This window comes from Schistocerca cancellata, chromosome 4, assembly GCF_023864275.1.
Source record: "Schistocerca cancellata isolate TAMUIC-IGC-003103 chromosome 4, iqSchCanc2.1, whole genome shotgun sequence".
Classification (NCBI taxonomy): Eukaryota; Metazoa; Arthropoda; class Insecta; order Orthoptera; family Acrididae; genus Schistocerca; species Schistocerca cancellata.
Window position 1 is genome coordinate 721,491,092 of NC_064629.1, and position 20,050 is coordinate 721,511,141.

Consider the following 20,050-nt stretch of genomic DNA (forward strand, 5'->3'; position numbering starts at 1 on the left):
TTTCACATCTGTCAACACCTGCTTTCTTTGGGATTGGAATTATTATATTCTTCTTGAAGTCAGAGGGTATTTCGCCTGTCTCATACATCGTGCTCACCAGATGGTAGAGTTTTGTCATGACTGGCTCTCCCGAGGCCATCAGTAGTTCAAATGGAATGTTGTCTACTCCCGGGGCCTTCTTTCGAATCAGGTCTTTCAGTGCTCTGTCAAACTCTTCACGCAGTATCTTATCTCCCATTTCATCTTCATCTACATCCTCTTCCATTTCCATAATATTGTCCTCAAGTACATCGCCCTTGTATAAACCCTCTATATACTCCTTCCACCTTTCTGCCTTCCCTTCTTTGCTTAGAACTGGGTTGCCATCTGAGCTCTTGATATTCATACAAGTGGTTCTCTTCTCTCCAAAGGTCTCTTTAATTTTCCTGTAGGCAGTATCTATCTTACCCCTAGTGAGACAAGCCTCTACATCCTTACATTTGTCCTCTAGCCATCCCTGCTTAGCCATTTTGCACTTCCTGTCGATATCATTTTTGAGACGTTTGTATTCCTTTCTGCCTGCTTCATTTACTGCATTTTTATATTTTCTCCTTTCATCAATTAAATTCAATATTTCTTCTGTTACCCAAGGATTTCTATTAGCCCTCGTCTTTTTACCTACTTGATCCTCTGCTGCCTTCACTACTTCATCCCTCAGAGCTACCCATTCTTCTTCTACTGTATTTATTTCCCCCATTCCTGTCAATTGTTCCGTTATGCTCTCCCTGAAACTCTCTACAACCTCTGGTTCTTTCAGTTTATCCAGGTCCCATCTCCTTAAATTCCCACCTTTTTGCAGTTTCTTCAGTTTCAATCTGCAGTTCATAACCAATAGATTGTGGTCAGAATCCACATCAGCCCCAGGAAATGTCTTACAATTTAAAACCTGGTTCCTAAATCTCTGCCTTACCATTATATAATATATCTGATACCTTTTAGTATCTCCAGGATTTTTCCAGGTATACAACCTTCTTTTATGATTCTTGAACCAAGTGTTGGCTATGATTAAGTTATGCTCTGTGCAAAATTCTACAAGGCGGCTTCCTCTTTCATTCCTTCCCCCCAATCCATATTCACCTACTATGTTTCCTTCTCTCCCTTTTCCTACTGACGAATTCCAGTCACCCATGACTATTAAATTTTCGTCTCCCTTCACTACCTGAGTAATTTCTTTTATCTCATCATACATTTCATCTATTTCTTCATCATCTGCAGAGGTAGTTGGCATATAAACTTGTACTGCTGTAGTAGGCATGGGCTTTGTGTCTATCTTGGCCACAATAATGCGTTCACTATGCTGTTTGTAGTAGCTAACCCGCACTCCTATTTTTTATTCATTATTAAACCTACTCCTGCATTACCCCTATTTGATTTTGTATTTATAACCCTGTAATCACTTGACCAAAAGTCTTGTTCCTCCTGCCACCAAACTTCACTAATTCCCACTATATCTAACTTTAACCTATCCATTTCCGTTTTATAAATTTTCTAACCTACCTGCCCGATTAAGGGATCTGACATTCCACGCCCTGATCCGTAGAACGCCAGTATTCTTTCTCCTGATAACGATGTCCTCCTGAGTAGTCCCCGCCCGGAGATCCGAATGGGATAGGCACATAAGAAAGTTTATAATATTATTTGAAAATACAGCTCTTCGGTTGCACAGGTAAAAAATTTTCAACTTTACCTAGGTTTCAACTGCTCTAAGGCAGCCTTCATCAGAAGTCAAAAATTTTTACATTACCTATAACAGAGTTTTGGAATAATATAAAAATTATTAAATTAAACATATGTAATAAAATTACATAATAGCTAACTGCTACAGTACAGTGGACAAAGAAAGCATACTTACATAGAGTAAATAGTTATGAAATGGTTTAGAGCAACAGTGCTCACGTTAAAGATAGAAATATATTTGTACATTATAAAATTTTCCTAGGAATGCACAACTTGATTAAGACGCACCACTAAGGGTCACGTGTGCGGCCGGCACTGTAAGCAGCATCAGACTGAGAGGCACGGGCGCTGTCGATGTTAGCAACTCGGCACCTTGTATCGCGCCATCTAGTATTGAATGCTTGTAATTTACAGTGACAACAGCTGTCAGAAGCATTGGAACAGGAGTGCACGTAATGTGCTGATTACATTATGTCAGATAGTATGTAACAAAGCCTGAGCAGGCAGAAATCTTACAATTTTGAACTTACCAAAATGTTTCGCACCCATTATAACTTTCAAATTGATGACTTTTGGTGTCATATTAACGAGAGCATAGAAGTGCATAGGCAAGTCATTTATAACAGACATAAGAAAAAAATTGATAAACTTCTTTGCCTTTTACCTGTAAACAAGGCACAGTGAACTGATAATTTTGAAAAAAAAAATCATAAGTTTTTTAATAGGATTTTAAATAAAACTGACATAATTTTTACTAAAGATGAAATCTCTTTGTTAAGAAAAGGTTTAAAATACAATGTCAAACCAAACTTATCTGATCAGCATGTAATAGAAAATATCATTGTTGAACTGAAAACTGGTCTAGATAGTGTAAAAATCGAAAGATCGCAACAGACCAGAATTGCTAATGATGTATGTAATTTGCTTAGTAGAAATGTAGTTTGCCCTGAAAATGTCAATTATGACAAAAAATTAATCAACTCTCTTAATGTTAAACTTAGAGATAATGATGCTCTCATAACCAAATCAGATAAAGGTAATTCTCTTATTATTGCTACAAAAGATGAATATGTAGCAAAAACTTTAGAATTTTTAGAGGAAAACAATATTTCTGAGCTACAGGTAGATCCTACCCTAATTTTACAAAAAGAAATTAGATCCGCGGTCAATGGTGCAAATTCCTTACTTAAGCCATTCCAGAAAAAACAGCTGATTAACAGCTGAACCCCCAGCCGCCTAAGCTTCGGTCCCAGTTCCACAAAATAAATCACCCTATTCGGCCTATTTCTAATAGTATGAACAGCACTTACCATGATCTAGCAAAATTCCTTCATGATAAATTAAAAAGGTCTTCTGTTTTTCAAAATAATTACTCTATAGCTAACAGTCAGAGCCTTATCAACAAAATAAAAGACATACACTGCGACAAAAACACAAAGATGTTCTCATTTGATATTAAAAACCTTCATACCAATGTGCCTGTACTAACGACTTTAGTTATCATAGAGAATAACTTACGTTTGTTCAAAAAAGAACTCTCTGATGAACAGATCACTGATTTCATTAACCTAATGCAAATCATAACAAAGTACAATTATTTCGAATTCAATGGACAGCTGTACCAACAACCTGATGGTCTCACTATGGGCAATCCCTTAGCTGGCATCCTAGCAGACATTTTTATCAACTCTCTAGAAGAGACATTTTTCAAAAATTTTTCCACTACCACCTTAGGAATTGTTTCATATTCTAGGTACGTCGATGACATTTTAATCATCTATAACGGAACGAATGATGGCATGAACCACCTGTTCGAGATCTTTAACAAACTACATGAAAAAATCACCTTTACATGTGAACTTGAAAACAACTCCCGTCAGTTAAATTATTTAGACTTAACTTTGACAATAGTGAATGACAAAATCTCTTTCAATAGTTTTCGTAAGGATTCTTTTTCTGACCAAATTGTGCCAGCCTGTTCCACACACCCACGATCTCACAAAAAAGCATGTTTTGACTCTGCTGTTCATAGAGCAATCTCTACCCCTTTGTCCTCTGAAAATTTAAAAACCGAATTGAATCTAATTAAAACCATTGCAGTTAATAATGGTTAGATGATGTCTTCAGACAGAAAACCAATAACAGAATTACTACGCTTGGGACCACTATTGACGAGCCTGGCGATTTGAAGAAATACTTCTCTTTACCGTATGTAGGGCCAATAACCTACAGATTGCAACGTCTCCTTAAAAATAAATATGGCTGCAACATAGTTTTCTCTACCAACAACTCTCTCAAAAATAATCTTATCCATAATTTAAAACCAAGACGGTCGCCTCTGCAAAACTCAGGTGTTTATAAAATCACCTGTGACACTTGCTCAGCTTATTATATAGGACAGACTGGACGAGCTTTTTCGATTAGATATAAAGAGCATCTATTAGGGAAAAAAGGTAAAAACGTACATAATTCGTCATTCGCTGACCACCTTCTTATCACAGGACACAAACCTAAAGATGTTCATGATATTAGTATCTTACATACGGAAAAGAAAGGCTTCAGACTTGATATTCTTGAACAGTTGGAAATTTTAAAACATTTTTCCCGTAACGACCATTTCATCCTCAATGAGCAAATACAATTACGTGATAAAAATTTCTTTGATGGTGTAAAGCCCTTGCTTAAAATCACTTAACGCAGAATATTGCTATTATGCTTCCCGTACTGTAGCCTTAAATATTGTTCTCTCTCTCCCTGTTTCACAGTATAATATTTTGTTCACCTTTCGATCTGTTACATACTATCTGACATAATGTAATCAGCACATTACGTGCACTCCTGTTCCAATGCTTCTGACAGCTGTTGTCACTGTAAATTACAAGCATTCAATACTAGATGGTGTGATACAAGGTGCCGACTTGCTAACATCGACGGCACGCGCGCCTGTCAGTCTGATGCTGCTTACAGTGCTGGCCGCACATGTGACCCTTAGTGGCATGTCTTAATCAAGTTGTGCAGTCCTAGGAAAATTTTATAATGTACAAATATATTTTTATCTTTAACGTGAGCACTGTTGCTCTAAACCATTTCATAACTATTTACTCTATGTAAGTATGCTTTCTTTGTCCACTGTACCGTAGCAGTTAGCTATTATGTAATTTTATTACATATGTTTAATTTAATAATTTTTATATTATTCCAAAACTCTGTTATAGGTAATGTAAAAATTTTTGACTTCTGATGAAGGCTGCCTTAGAGCAGTTGAAACCTAGGTAAAGTTGAAAATTTGTTACCTGTGCAACCAAAGAGCTGTATTTTCAAATAATATTATAAATTTCGTCTACGGTTGTTGCATTATCAGCCATGTTCAAAATTGAACATAAGGAAGATTAAAACTGGAGTTAAGGGACCTGTGTTATATGGTTCATTACACAGTAATAGTGTAATTGTGATTTATTTAGTTTGTTACTGCAATTACCTATGTTTATGCAGAAATACCTTGACAACAGTGAAAAAGCTTATAATATGCAACCACCAAAAGGTACAACACAAAACTCAGAGTAATACAATAGTCCTCAAGCTGGTTTTTAAAATTGTCATGTAGTTGCTGCCTATGTGGGAACAGGTCAACTTAGTGTCATTGTGCTGCTCTTCCATTACATTCAATTAACCCATACACAAAGTGTGTATTGGTCAACTCCACAACAGTAAACATATTCATACGGCTGTGTATTGTTGTTAATGTACAAATAACACTGCCAGAAACATGGAACCAAGACGGAACACAGCATTACTAAATGCAAACTTGAGGTTGTAAAGTAAAATGGGCATTATTGTTGCCAACAACAAGTTCTTCGAGTTAATGGAAGTCTGTCAGTTCTCCCAGCAAACACAAGCAGCAGACTTCTCTCTTACCGAGCATGTGTAGGTCATGATGGGATGACATCTGGTCCTGTCTTCAGAAACAATAACATCCAATTACCAACTACAGCAATAGCTGGAAGTAACATGGAACACTATCTCCCAAGATGATATAACTTTTCAGTGATTATTTCTACTCATGATTGAAGAAACACAATGTAGCAAGAAGAGGGTCTACAAGGCACTGAAGATCATTTCCAAAGCTAATATGTCCATTAGTATAGAACCCTGTGATTATGACCAAATATACTGATAAGCCAAAACATTATGACCACTGCCTCCCATGACGTTGGATGCTGACTGGTGGTGTTGAGGGCATGTGACATGGTAACAAAAGTATGTAAGTGGAGCATACACATATGCAGAATCATCCTAGTGAAGATATGGGCTGCAATGCAGAACCTGTGGACAGGTATCTTGAAAATATCAAAGCTGGTTGAATTTTTACATGGTACTGTCGTGAGGATCTACAAAAAGAGGTAAGACAGTGGAACTACCACTAGGCACTAATGGTTGGACGTTCATGACTCTTCACAGAATTTGGGGTTCAAAGGCTTGTCTGCTCTGTTAAATAGGATAGCTAGTGATCTGTGGCATCTCTATCAAAATAGCACAAACCTTGTGCACACACAAGTGTTTTAGAGCACATGATTCATCATAAATTGTTGAACATAGAGCTCCACAGCATACCACCCCTCCCCCTGTTCACATATTGACCCAATGACATCATCAGTTATGATGATTGCAGTGAGCACGGGACCATCGGGATTCGACTGTCAGTTAATGAAAATATGTCAGCTCTTTGGGTGAATCACATTTTTGCTACACTAGGTTGATGGTCATCTCCACAAATGCTGCCATCAAGGTGAACAGTGGATTGAAACATGCACCTCGCCATGGACGCAGGTTGCTGGGTGCAGTATTATACTATGGGAGACATTCTCCACCTCTTACATGGGACCTGTAGCTGTAACCAAAGACACGCTGACAGTTGTGAACCACCTGCATCCCTTCATGCTTGATGTCTTCCCCGTAAGCAATGTCATCTTTCAGCAGTATAATTGTTCATGTCTTGGAGCCAGAACTGTGCTACAGTGGTTTGAGGAGAATTATAGTGAACTCACATTGATGTCTCAGCAACCACATTCGCCTGATGTAAATCCCATGGAACCCATCTGGGTCACTGATGCCATCACTGCGTACACAAATCAGCGGCCCATTATTAAGTGAAGAGTGTAGATATCTAATGCCATGTACCTCCACAAACCTACCAACAAACTGTTGGATCCCTAATATGCAGAATCAATTAGGCATTTCATCCCAAAGATGGACAAACAAGCTATTAAGCAGGCAGTCATAATGTTTTGGCTCATCAGTGTACAGTGTGCAACCATATAATGTGTGAATAAAATTTCATCCATGTGATACTTTGCCTCAGAGTGTTTATAATTTTTTCAACAACATCTGCAAACAAATTATGATAACTATAATAAATCAGGTACAGAATGCTATTATAAGACATTAGCCTCCAATTGATTACTACTTCATTCTCTGCTGAATATATCACTGGCTGTCAGTGTTGGAGGCAAACATGATGGGTTGCAACAGGTTACAAAAGATGACACTGAGACGATGGAATGATAGGACTTTACCTATACTGAAGCAATACAAACATCCAACATGGAACAAATGATAACATGGTACTAACTAACAAGTTTTGCTGCAGACAAGATACAGAAGAAAATTAATTGGTTGCCTCTAGAGCATCCGGTAACAGCTGACTACAAAAAACTGTTTCCACTTTATCCCCAACTACAGCAAATTGATTGCATTTCTGTTCCCAAACTGTTCCAGGAAGCCAATCCATCTCTAAGTTTAGTGTTCATATGTACAATATAATTTATGAGTGAATGAAAAATTTGCAAGGAGGTTGTCGTAGCAGTGAAGAATTACCTGAGGCTCATAACGTATAACTATGTCATAATCCATTCCTTGCTGAATATTGTTAATTGGGAATTCAAGTTCAGAGCCAGTAAATGCTCTCATGAATCCAGTACCCGTCCAACTATTTTCCCTGCCATCTCTGTATGGCTCTCTGATCACAACCTGGCAAGTCTGAAAAAAAATAAAGAAAAAACACATAAGTCATACTAGAAATGAATAACTACAAAGGAGAATACTTAACAGTCATCCCACATAACATCAGAAATAGTAACAAGAAAAACAATAACATCTGCTTGACTATCTTATTATGCACATTCAATAATGTTTCAAAATGCTGACAATTATTGTTTAGTGTCTATATGTTTTTATTTATTTATTCTCTCTCATGATTTTTTACACCAAGTGTGTTGAAGTTACACAGTCATTGGATAAATCATTATATGTATAAGTCACAGGATACACCGCTTCTGGGATTCAGGGAGGTGTGCTGGCCCCCTGGATCGAATCCGCTTGGTGAGTTGATGATGAGGGCCAGTGTGCTGGCTAGACTGGATGTGGCTTTTAGGTGGTTTCCCACATCTAACCAGGCGAATACCAGGCTAGTACCTACATTTAGAAAGCATTCAGATACTTTCACATGGGATAACACTAGACGCAGACAATTGGGGTCCACGAATTCCGTCCAGAGGGAATGAAGGGATGGTGGCAGAAAGGGCATCCAGCCACTCTCTACCACTAGCATTGTCAAATCCATAAATTTACATGCCAGCCTTGTGTAGATATGGCATAAAGGCCAGTATAGAGATGGAGAAATATGTATAATTCAAATATGCTGATCCAAAATTTAAAAAGCTTATCATGAGATTTCTCAAAGTATATGCAAATATGTAGCAGCAATGGGCTCTAAACTATTGTAAAGGACTTTGGTACAGAAGGAAGAGGGATTTGAACATGGAAACCATACAATAGTGTACATCTTTCTGTACAATGGTTAATGAAGTGTTATACATGTGTAACTTGTTTTCCTGACTGAGCAATTTCTGCAATTCCATTCAAACATGTCCACATAATTTAACTGCAAATCTCATGAAAGAGTAGAAGATTTTGAATAAACCACATTTAAAAACCATGATCAGTATTTTAGTTCTGAATAACCGGTATGTTTTGGTGTTTGTTTGTCTAGTTACAACAGGTATTTAATTTTTTACTAATAAACAGGTAAAAAACTGGTGTAGCAATTTGCCACAGCAGCAGGGCCAAAATTTTTCTTTTTGACTAAAACCTTTTTAAAGATACACATAATGTTTTCATTGTTTTCAAACATTAGGAAAAGTGATCATTTGTTATTTTAATAACCATGATGGGAATTAGGAACTTGTAACAAAGACATGACATAAGAATCAGTATAGCACTGCAGAGACAATCTTTTCCATGCAGAGTGGCCTATTAGACAGTACACATGTATGTTCAATATGCAAGACTTGCCCCATCTGATCTATATTGTAGTTTCTCCCTGTTGTCCTTGAAAATCAGTTGTACTGAATAATGGTAGGATGCTCATATGGAAGTATTTTATGAAGTAAGGTAGCAATGAAACAGAATGCCTCTTTGCTTTATAAAATTAAAAGTGAGAGGAGGTGCAACAAATTTGTGATATCATATAAAGATAAAAGAGAAGGTAAATTTGATTGATACAGTTATAGGTTTATTGACATGCCATAAACTTGGGATAATAAGTGAACCCTGAATTTTGTGTTGCTTCAGGGCAAAGAATTGATATCATCCAAAAATGATGAGGCAGGAAAAAGACAATCCATCATCCAGTGATATCTACAAAGTACAATGGAGTTAATCAAATAGAGAACTGTAACAGCAGGCATGCCCATGTGGAGTTGCTAGTCTCCCATTGGGTGCCTCCCCAGGTGGCGGATTGGGGAACTTTCACCAGATATGGTAGACACCAGGGAAATAAAATACCCGGGGTGGACCAAAACTATCAAAACAACAACTGCTGCCTTGTAGTAGGTATTTGGGTCTCCAAAGGCTAAGGGAAGAAAACCCTGATTAAAAATCGCCCTTCCCCTGGTAGGGGTTGGACGCAGGGTTGACAGCCCGCTCAGTAAAAAACAATTGTTGCAAAACTTCTACAAACAAAGCTGTATGAATGAAGGAAAATGGACCTGGCATGAAAAGGGACAATGAGGACGGAATACAAGTAAATGAAGGAGGGAAAATAAGGAAGAAGATAAATATAAGACATAGATCAGATTTATATATTGGTACTTGGAATGTGAAATCCCTATATCGCCAGGGGCACTGAAAGTAATGCTGGATCAAATGATGAATCTGAAGCAAAGCATAAGAAATTAGATGGATGGGGAGTGGAGTTTTGGAAATGAAAGAAGCGAATATATTCTACAGCTGCAGCAAAAGAAATCATGAGCTGGGGACAGGATTTGTTGTACGTCATCAATTAAAGCATTTGGTAATAAGGTTTACACCCATTAGTCCAATATTATCAACACTCTGGATAAAGGGGAAATTCCTTAACTATTTCATAATTAACGCCCATGCAACAACAGAAGAATCCAAAGAAGACAAGAAAGAAGAATCCTATGAATCTTTGCAAAGAGCATAAGATGAGTGCCCAGAACATGATATCAAAATAATAGACAGAGACCTAAACACTCAGGTGGGGAAAGAACAGATTTATAGACCGATAATTGGCCCCCACAGCAAACGTGCAACAAGTAATGAGAAAGGAGCAAGGCTCATACCGTTCGCAGCATCTATAGAAATATGGTAATAGGATCAACACTGCTCCCACATAAAGAAATACATATGGGAACATGGACCTTACCAGATGGAAACACAGTAAACCAGATCGACCATGTTTTGACAGATGTGAGACACAAATCGGACCTATTGGACGAAAGGAGTCTCAGAGGCCCAAACATATATACAGATAAACATTGGAGAATATAACATCGAAGAGCAGTGGGAAGCGATAAAAAAGGCAGCGGAGACATTGATAAGAGAGATACTTCGAACTGGGACAAGACAAGTAAGACCATCATGGTTTGATACTGAATGCGAAATAGCAACTGAAGAAAAGAACGAAGCATATAGAAGGACACTGATCGCACTGTACAAGGAGGATAGTAGAAGAATAGAAAGAAAAATAGAGTATTGAAAAGAAGACTAAAAAGAAAAAAAAGAAAGAGAGAGAGAGAGAGAGAGAGAGAGAGAGAATGGATGAAAGCAAGTGTCACAGAAATGGAGCTCATGAGAAGCAAAAATGAAATACGAAAATTCTATAGAGAGGTGAATGTGGCATGGAAGCCTTCTGGTAGTAAAATAAACTTAATAAAAGATGAGACAAGGAATATAATAGGTGAAGAGAAGGAAATATGTGAAAGATGGCGCAGGTATTTTGATAGTTTCCTCAACCCTAGAATAACTGTACCAGGGAATCCAATAGAAATGAATGGGGAAGAGGACCCAGACAACAAAACTGCCCCGCCAAATATAGGAGAAGTGAAAAGTGACATCAAGAAATTGAAAAACAACAAGGTGGCGGGGACAGATGGTATTTCAGAAGAACTGTTAAAGCAAGGAGGCAGAGTGCTGGAATGAAGCCTTCTCGAAATGGTCACCAGAATATGGGAAGAGGAGAAAATGCCCCAACAATGGAAAGAGGGTATCATATGTCCCATATATAAGAAAGGAGATCAGATGGAATGTGGAAATTACACTACTTAATCTGGGATATAAAATATTCTCTAATATACTATTCAACAGAATCCTCCCAATCATACAGAGGGAGACGGGGCCGTACCAATGCAGATTTCTCCCGGGAAGTCAACTATAGATCAAATATTCACCTTAAGACAAATCCTGGAAAAAAAGCAAATATGGGGTTGGCATGCATCACCTCTTTATAGATTTCAAAGTATCTTATGAGAGCATAAATAGAGAGCAGTTATATCAAGCTCTAGATGAACTGGGAATCTCAAGAAAGTTGGTAAAGCTGGTGAGAATGACAATAAGCGAAACACAAGGTAGTATAAGAATAGGAGGAATGATGTCCAATACTCTGAGTATTAAAAATGGAGTGCGACAAGGGGATGCAATGGCATGTCTTCTCTTTAATGCCGCCCTGGAGAGGGTGATGAGAAATGCAAACCTTCTGAATAGGGGAATGATTGTCTATAAATCAGTGCCGATACTGGCCTACGCAGATGACACAGATATAGTAGCAAGAACCCAAAAAGCAATGGAAGAGACATTTACGGCTCTCAAACATGCTAGTAGGAACATGGGGTTAATTATAAATGAACATAAAAACAAATTATATGGCAGCTGGAAAAGCACATAGAAAAAATATGCCAAATGCAATAACAATGGGCAATTATACATTTGAGAGAGTTGAACATTTCAAGTACCTGGGCTCGACAGTTACCAATCTAAATGATACCTCCTATGAAATTAAGCAGAGATTAATATTAGCCAACAGAGCCTATTTTGCCCTAACAAGACTTCTATCCTCAAGGCTCCTGTCTCACACCACTAAATTAACTATCTAAAAATCACTTATACGACCAGTGCTTACATATGCCTCTGAAACCTGGACATTAACAACTAAAGATATTGAAATACTGGATGCATTTGAAAGAAAGGTACTTAGTTGAATTATCGGCCCAATCTGTGAAAGAGGAAGATGGAGGAGGAGATACAACCATGAGTTGTATATCATATACAAATACCAATCCATCTGAAGGATAGTGAAATCATCCAGACTGAGGTGGACGGGACATGTGGCTTGCATGAACGATACAGAAGTACCAAAAAGAATATTACAAGGAAAGCTACGAGGGCAGAGAGGATGTGGTCGACCATGGGCCAGATGGGAAGATGGAGTAATCGAAGATCTTAGGAAGATGGGCTATAGAAACTGGAGACTACTGGCAAAGGACCAAGAGAAATGAAAGGAAATTGTAGAAGAGGCCAAGGCTCATCATGAGTTGTAGAGCCAAGAAAGAAGAACAGTAGGCATCATCAACAATAAGCATAATACATTAGTGCTGCAAAATAATTCATCTACAAACTTCATAAAAGCAACAAAAATAAAATGTTATGTCATTTGAATTTGTCTACTAAAAAAAATAGATATATGTTACATGAACTAAATAATGCTGGAAAAACTTATGAATAAACATCATTAAAACACCATAAAAACATAAATATTGTGAAAATTCGTTTCCAATCTATGAAATCAATATACATAAAATGAACTTACATGTTAGTCATCTGACAGAACACAGAGTGACTGAAGAGAGATGCCAGGAGGTGGCACTTAAAGAGATGTGAGACAGGTGACAATGGGGGCCTATAGAAGGCAGAGAAGTAAGCAAGGAGAGTAAAGCGATGAGATGAAAGTTGATAAAATTCTTTAAAAATATCAAATGAAATACACAACAATCTGTTATTTACAAGACTGACATAGACTCACAAGAAAGAGGCATGTAAAAAGTATTATTATGAAAAAAGAAAGGACAAAAGATGATGTCAGAGACCTTAAGACAAACAAACATTCAATCTAGGAAACAAGGCAAATAAGTAGAAGCATCAAGGGTAAATCAGCAGCATACAAACACAACGCAAAACTGTGAGGTTATTGGCAATATTAGTTACACTGTGACCATTTGAAATTAAATGAGAAGCAAAGGCAGACTTGTATTCCACATTTTTCCTTCCTATTTCTGCACATTCTTCGAACATGGTTTTAAAGTGTCTGCCTGTAAGGCCAACATAAAAAACAATATAAAATAATATATACTGATTGCAATGCCTGTTACATGTGTTGATTTCTTAGAATGTAAATGAATTTATGCAATATTTACACTATTATGGTGTTTTATTATATTTGTTAATGAGTTGTTTTTCAGTATTATTAAGTTTATGAAACATGTATCTGCTTTTACAGTAGATTAATTAAGACATCATTATGTTTTATTTTTGTTGTTTTTATGAAGTTTGTGGATAAACTGTTTTGCAGTAATTATATATTACATTTGTTGTCACTGAAGCCCACTGTCACTTTTCTATGTTTGCTAATTTGACTGTTGTTTGTTGATACTTTGTAGATAACACTAGATAGTGACCTTGGGGCATGGCAGCCAAATCTTGACTAAGGTGGTTGGGATAACATTGCCACGTTCTGCTTGATCGTTGCCTCCCTTACAATCTGTGACATATCACTGGGTATGGCAACTGAAATTATTCTTGAGGCAGGTTATTCACATTTTATAATATTATAAGATCTGCTTGGATTAGTGAGGGAAATCAGAAGCAGAGCTCAGTTTCACTGCTGAATATCAAAATCAAACTGTAGACTTTTAGAACAAGAGTACTTTCAGTCTTAATACTTATTGGACATACTGTGTATGTACATGTACAGAGATATCAGAGGTCAATGACATTTATACGGTGACCTGCACAAAGTTTGTGCACTGATATCATACATCATTTTACTCACCCTCATGTGGGATAAGAGCTTTATCTGCACAGGGATAGAATTGCTCCAAAATATGATACTGTAGGGCACAATGCACAAGAAAGGCAAAATAAATGAGCCTATGAAAGTATACATAATAGTGGAAATTATTCTTATAGTAAAGACAGCAGCATTCAGCATCTTCCCCCTTACAGCTTCCTTTTCTTCTTCTCCTGTAGACATATTTACTTCTTAATTCATCCTCAGCTCCCCCTGTCTACCAGGTGTACCGGTATGAAATGAGTGTTTTTTTGTGATAATGAAACACTAATTTTGAATTGAAAAGTAAAAACATTTTATTCAAAGTACTGACCATTGCTTTCTATACATTTTGACCATCTTTCTGGCAATTTGTGGACATCACGCCAATAGAAATGTTCCTCTTTTGAAGCAAACCAATCAGACACTCAAGTTTCGACTTCTTCGTAGGAATTGAAGTGTTCCTCAGCCAATGCGTGTCCCATTGATGAAAACAAATGGTAGTCGGAAGGGGCCAAGTTTGGTGAATACAGTGGGTGGGGTAGCAGCTCCCAGCCAAGTGTTTTGATTGTATCCTGAACCAGTTTTGCTTTGTGTGCAGGTGCATTGTCGTGTAAAAAAATTACTTTGCCATGTTTTCTGGCCCATTAAGGTCTTTTTTTGATCAATGCATAGTTCAAATTGATCATTTGGTGTCTGTAGCGATTAGTATTCACAGTTTCACCGGGTTATAGAAGCTCATGATACACCACACCTTTCTGATCCCACCAAACACAGAGCATTGTCTTCTTGCCGAATTGATCTGGTTTTGCAGTCAATGTTGATGGTTGTCCCAGATTAACCTATGATTTTTCCCATTTAGGATTCTTAAAATAAATCCATTTTTCATCGCCAGTAACAATTCGATGCAAAATTGACTTTCTTTCATGTCTCTGAAGCAAAATTTGACAAATGGTTCTTCAGTTTTCCATCTGTCTTTCATTCAATTCATGTGGCACCCATTTTCCACACTTTTGGATCTTTCCCATAGCTTTAAAATGGTCAGAAATTTTTTGTTGTCCAACATTTAGCATTGCTGCCATTTGCTTCTGACTCAAAGTATCATTCATCCAATATTGCTTGCAATTCGGTGTCTTCAAACTTTTTGGTGGTCTTCCATGTTCTTCGTTTCTTACATCAAAATCATTATTTCTGAACCATTGAAACCATCTTTTGCATGTTGCTTCTGATAGAGCATGATCACCATAAGCCTCAACAAGCATTCGATGAGACTCTGCAGCACTTTTTTTCAAATGAAAACAAAAAATAAATGCTTTCCACGAAACATCACTTTCTGGTACAAAATTCGACATTGTTAACATGATGAAAACATACGGTGTTGTTTGTTCCATGACTTAATGTATACTAAATATCTTTGACAGATGTCATACCAACCAAACAAAAAAAATTAAGTCTCGTTCACAACAAATGTTCCCTATCGACACATTTGTATCTTAACACTCATTTCATACTGGTACACCTGGTATTACCTTTTTTATCTGATACTACCACAATACTTATTGATATACTTTTATTTAACTTTCCAAACTATATATAAGATTTTCAGCCTTTTTTCCTCCACTTTTTCAGATATCTCAAAACCACTTTCAATCCCCCCCCCCGAAGTTCTTCTTACCTCAACCCAAATGGTTCCAGTCTATGCTACTTCCTATCCTCCACCTGCCTCTAAGCTCATTTCCGCTCCCACCAAGAGGCTCTACACCAATATCAGTCTCTTGTCATTTTTTTAGCCTACCCTAACTCATCCATATCTTGCTTTCCTTTATCTCTTGCAGTTACTCTGGATTTCCCATCTTCCTCCTGTTCTATTGCCTCAGCATCATTCCTAGTGACCCGCAATCCTTTCTTCCACACTTCCCTGCATATTCCAAATCAGTTCTCTTAACCCCTTCCTATGTTGTTGCTCTTCTATTTGGTTAGTAGTGATCTACTCTTGTTACAAAGTTTTCTTGATTTATTAGGACTGACATATAGACTTTTTGTTGAGCAAATCAGATCATACCTCACTCCCTCTTGCAAGCTCAGCCTCATAAACCAAGAAATCTAGGGTTGCAGTAAAGTAGCTCTGCTCTGGTTGGTTGCACTGCTGGCCAGTGACATGAGGGCGACATCTGAAAGAAAAATTTTCACATTTTAAAAACCAGTAATAAAATCTAGTAACAGTCTGTGTTGTCCTTGCATAGTTTAACCTGCTGAGAACCATCAAGAGGCGATGTTTTAATATTTATTTTACTTTTAAATGGTAGTGAAGTATCTTTGTGTATGCGAATACAAACAGAACTAGTGGTGTCCCTTGCACTTCACACAGAATAGACAAGCTTGAGTACAACATGCTCAATCAATCTGGCTATTCTGTGTGGTTTTGAATGTTACACACAATATTTAAATTAACTCACTGCACAGATTATTGAAGGTTAGCACAGACCCAGTGCTAATCATGGTAACACCATTTGTTCTCTATGGATGCTAGGTAGTAGTGAAAGTAGTCTGCTGTGTAATGTGCACTTTTAAGCTGGATTACTTGTAAGTTCTTAGAGCAGTGAGCAACTGGCATATCAAGAAGGATACTTACACAAATATATGTAGTACTGCACACTATAAATTAGTGCTGTATTTTCATATTAGTTGGCTAAACAACAAATAGTGCAAAATGTTCAGTGCACCGCTCCCCATGACTCCTGACTCATTGACTACAGTGTTTCCCATAAGAATAACAGTTAATGGAAGCATTCATTTCGTTCCATTTCTTCATTGTCTCCCCCCCCACCCCCCCCCCCCCACCCCAATCCACGTCAGGAATGTTCTAATGTTGAGCAACAGCCCAGTCTCAATTTGGGTTTCTTCTTTTTCTATAATTCTATGGCCAGATGCCCTCCCTGTCACTACAAACATAAGTTACCATGAAGCTGATCTAGAATGGGATATGAAAATAATCATGGACATGGAGATGAACAAGACTTGTAGCATCTTAATGTGGAACTTCATGTTTCAAATCAGAACACAAAAACATAACAAACTGAGTTGGGAACCAATGTGATGTAATACACTGTCATTATTACAAACTGAACCAAGTAGATGTCATATTGGAGTACAACTTTCTAAAGCTCAAACACTGTATTTGGTATATATAGTATAACTTTCGTCCTATGAAAATATGCCACTTCAAGGCACTAGCACATAAAAGATCCATCCAATATATGTCATTTTCAGCACAATTTGTTACAATCAAATGTTGTGAAACAATATGTTGGCGGTTACAAGTGTTACCACATCTCTGAATGCAACGGTACAGGTGGAAACATAAACCTCTACAGACCTTTATTGTTTGAGAATAACTCTTAAGGCATTGAGGCAAACAACTAGAATACAAGATTTGATGATATTTATTCTGTGTACACAAATATCATATTTAGTAGCACACTGCATTTAAAATTCAGTTCCTCATTGGACATAAAATTTACGTCCTTAAAAATGTAAAAAGCTGTTTCCTTGACCTGTTATAATGATTTTGTCTAAGAGAAAACTGAATATTTTTAAAGCTCTCTTGTCAACATGTTAAGTCCCTTTGAATCCAATGACAGCTCTACTATGTTAGCGAGATTTTTTTTCTGTCCATCTTAGAGAATTTCTAATGAAGTTAACACAGCAACTTCACACATGTGAATTTCAGGAAGCAACATCTGTGTGAAACTTCCTGGCAGATTAAAACTGTGTGCTGTACCAAGTCTCTAACTCGGGACCTTTGCCTTTCATGGACAAATGCTCTACCGACTGAGCTACCCGGGCATGACTCACAACCCATCCTCTCAGTTTTTCTTCCACCAGTACCCCGTCTTCTACCTTCCAAACTTCACAGATGCTCTCCTGCGGAACTTTCAGAACCAGCACTCCTGGAAGAAAGGATATTGCAGAGACATGGCTTAGCCACAGCCTGAGGGATGTTTCCAGAATGAAATTTTCACACTGCAGTGGAGTGTATGCTGATATGAAACTTCCTGGTAGACTAAAACTTCCACGAGTGTTAGTTCTGCAAGTTTTGCAGGAGAGATCTGTGAAGTTTGGAATGTTGGAGATGAGGTACTGGCAGAAGTAAAGCTGTGAGGACAGGTTGTGAGTCGTGCTTGGGTCACTCAGTCAGTAAAGCACTTGCCCGTGAAAGGCATAGGTCCTGAGTTTGGGTCTCAGTCCGGCACACAGTTTTAATCTCCCAGGAAGTTTCATGTCAGTGTGCACTCCAGTGTAGAGTGAAAATTTTTTTCTGGAAACATCCCCCAGGCTGTGGCTAAGTCATGTTTCTGCAATATCCTTTCTTTCAGGAGTGCCAGTACTGCAAGATTTGCAGGAGAGCTTCTGTGAAGTTTGGAAGGTAGGAAACTAGGTACTGGCAGAGGTAAAGGTGTGAGGATGGATCATGAGCTGTGCTTGGGTAGTTCAGTTGGTAGAATGCTTGCCCATGAAAGACAAAGGTCCCAAGTCCGTGTCTCAGTCTGGCACACAGTTTTAACCTGCCAGGGAATTTCATTTCAGCGCACACTCCACTGCAGAGTGAAAATTTCACTGTAAATTCTGAGTGGTTGGTGTGCCAAATTAAGTCAACAACTGCTGCTGGAAAGCACTTAACTTTCAGATCATACTGCTGAGTGCTCACCAATTGCAGTGGAAACAATCTTAATCATGTTGAGCCCACAGCTACCAATAATGTTAATGATTAACAAAAACCACCTAGGCTCTGTTTTCATGCATTTATTGTGTTATGAGTGGTTTTGTTTCTTTCATCTCTCAGCAGTCTCAGAATGTTCAAAGAAATTAACCCAGTTGTAACACAATAAATGTGTAAAAATACAGGTAAGGTTGTTTTCATTAATCATTATCATTATCACATTGGAAACCATGCCCACATATGCACTCACATCTTGTGTGAGGGCAGCTTAATGGGATGAAGTCATGGGTGCTATCTTTCTATCAAATTACAAAAATTTTGTTCTGTGATTTCTGTATTTAACTGTATGTTTTTGTGTTTCTAAGATAGAGAACTCTCAAAAAACTCAACCAGACAAACACAGAAAACCATCTAAAAACCACTCTCAGACTGCTCAGTAAATAATGTAAATACTGAGGAGACAAACATTTACAAACCAGTACTAACATTAGACCATGATTTTATGCTGCACTCGGATGAAATAATAGCATCTCACAGAATTAAGAGCATTAGCCTGACCAAAACATAAATCATGTTGAGATACTGTTATAACTGCAAGCTTTGGTTACCTGCACTGGCCAGTGATGACATCACAGTTGTTATCATATGATCCACCAGGGTCACAATCACAAGGTTTACACCCATCACGATCATCAGAGAGGCCCCAGTAATTGAGCAGACATTGGTTACAATCACGTCCAGTCACATATCGTTTGCAGGTACATTCTCCAGTAAGAACATTGCAGCCCTGATTATCAACAGTTCCTTGAGTATTGCAGGTACATGCTGCAAACCATAAGATAAGTGATTTGAACTCAGAAAAATGGTAAATATTGAAATGAAAAATGGTTATGTTGCACTTGAGGATGATAGAAACTACTGCAGTAGAATTAAATATACAAAGGCAAAATATGGCAAAATAATGTCCAGTCATAGTAAAACTAAATATACCAGATGGTTTGTTCACTTTTTTCTCCTTCTTTTTCTTTTTTTCTTTTTTTTCAATTTTCCAGCTTCTTCCACATGCTGACAAAGAGTAAGAACTCTTTTTCTATACAACAACAAATACAATGTTATCATCAGTCTCTCTACAATCCAAAAGACTTGTAAATTTGAAATTAGAAGTAAAAGTCTTATTTCACTCAATGCAATATTAAAAAGAAAGTTTTTTGCTA

The 20,050-nt window shown here is 37.6% G+C and overlaps 1 protein-coding gene across 3 annotated transcripts in view; it reads right to left on the reverse strand.

Moving 5' to 3' along the window:
* LOC126183764 (laminin subunit beta-1) overlaps positions 1 to 20,050 on the reverse strand; it is a 344,910-nt gene that overhangs the window by 73,671 nt on the left and 251,189 nt on the right. For all 3 annotated transcript variants that reach the window (XM_049925993.1, XM_049925992.1, XM_049925991.1), the window contains 3 exons: positions 19,445 to 19,661; positions 16,179 to 16,287; positions 7,591 to 7,752 (listed from right to left, as the gene is read on the reverse strand). In XM_049925993.1, the coding sequence (XP_049781950.1) occupies positions 7,591 to 7,752; positions 16,179 to 16,287; positions 19,445 to 19,661 (488 nt within the window). The remainder of the gene's footprint in view (positions 1 to 7,590; positions 7,753 to 16,178; positions 16,288 to 19,444; positions 19,662 to 20,050) is intronic.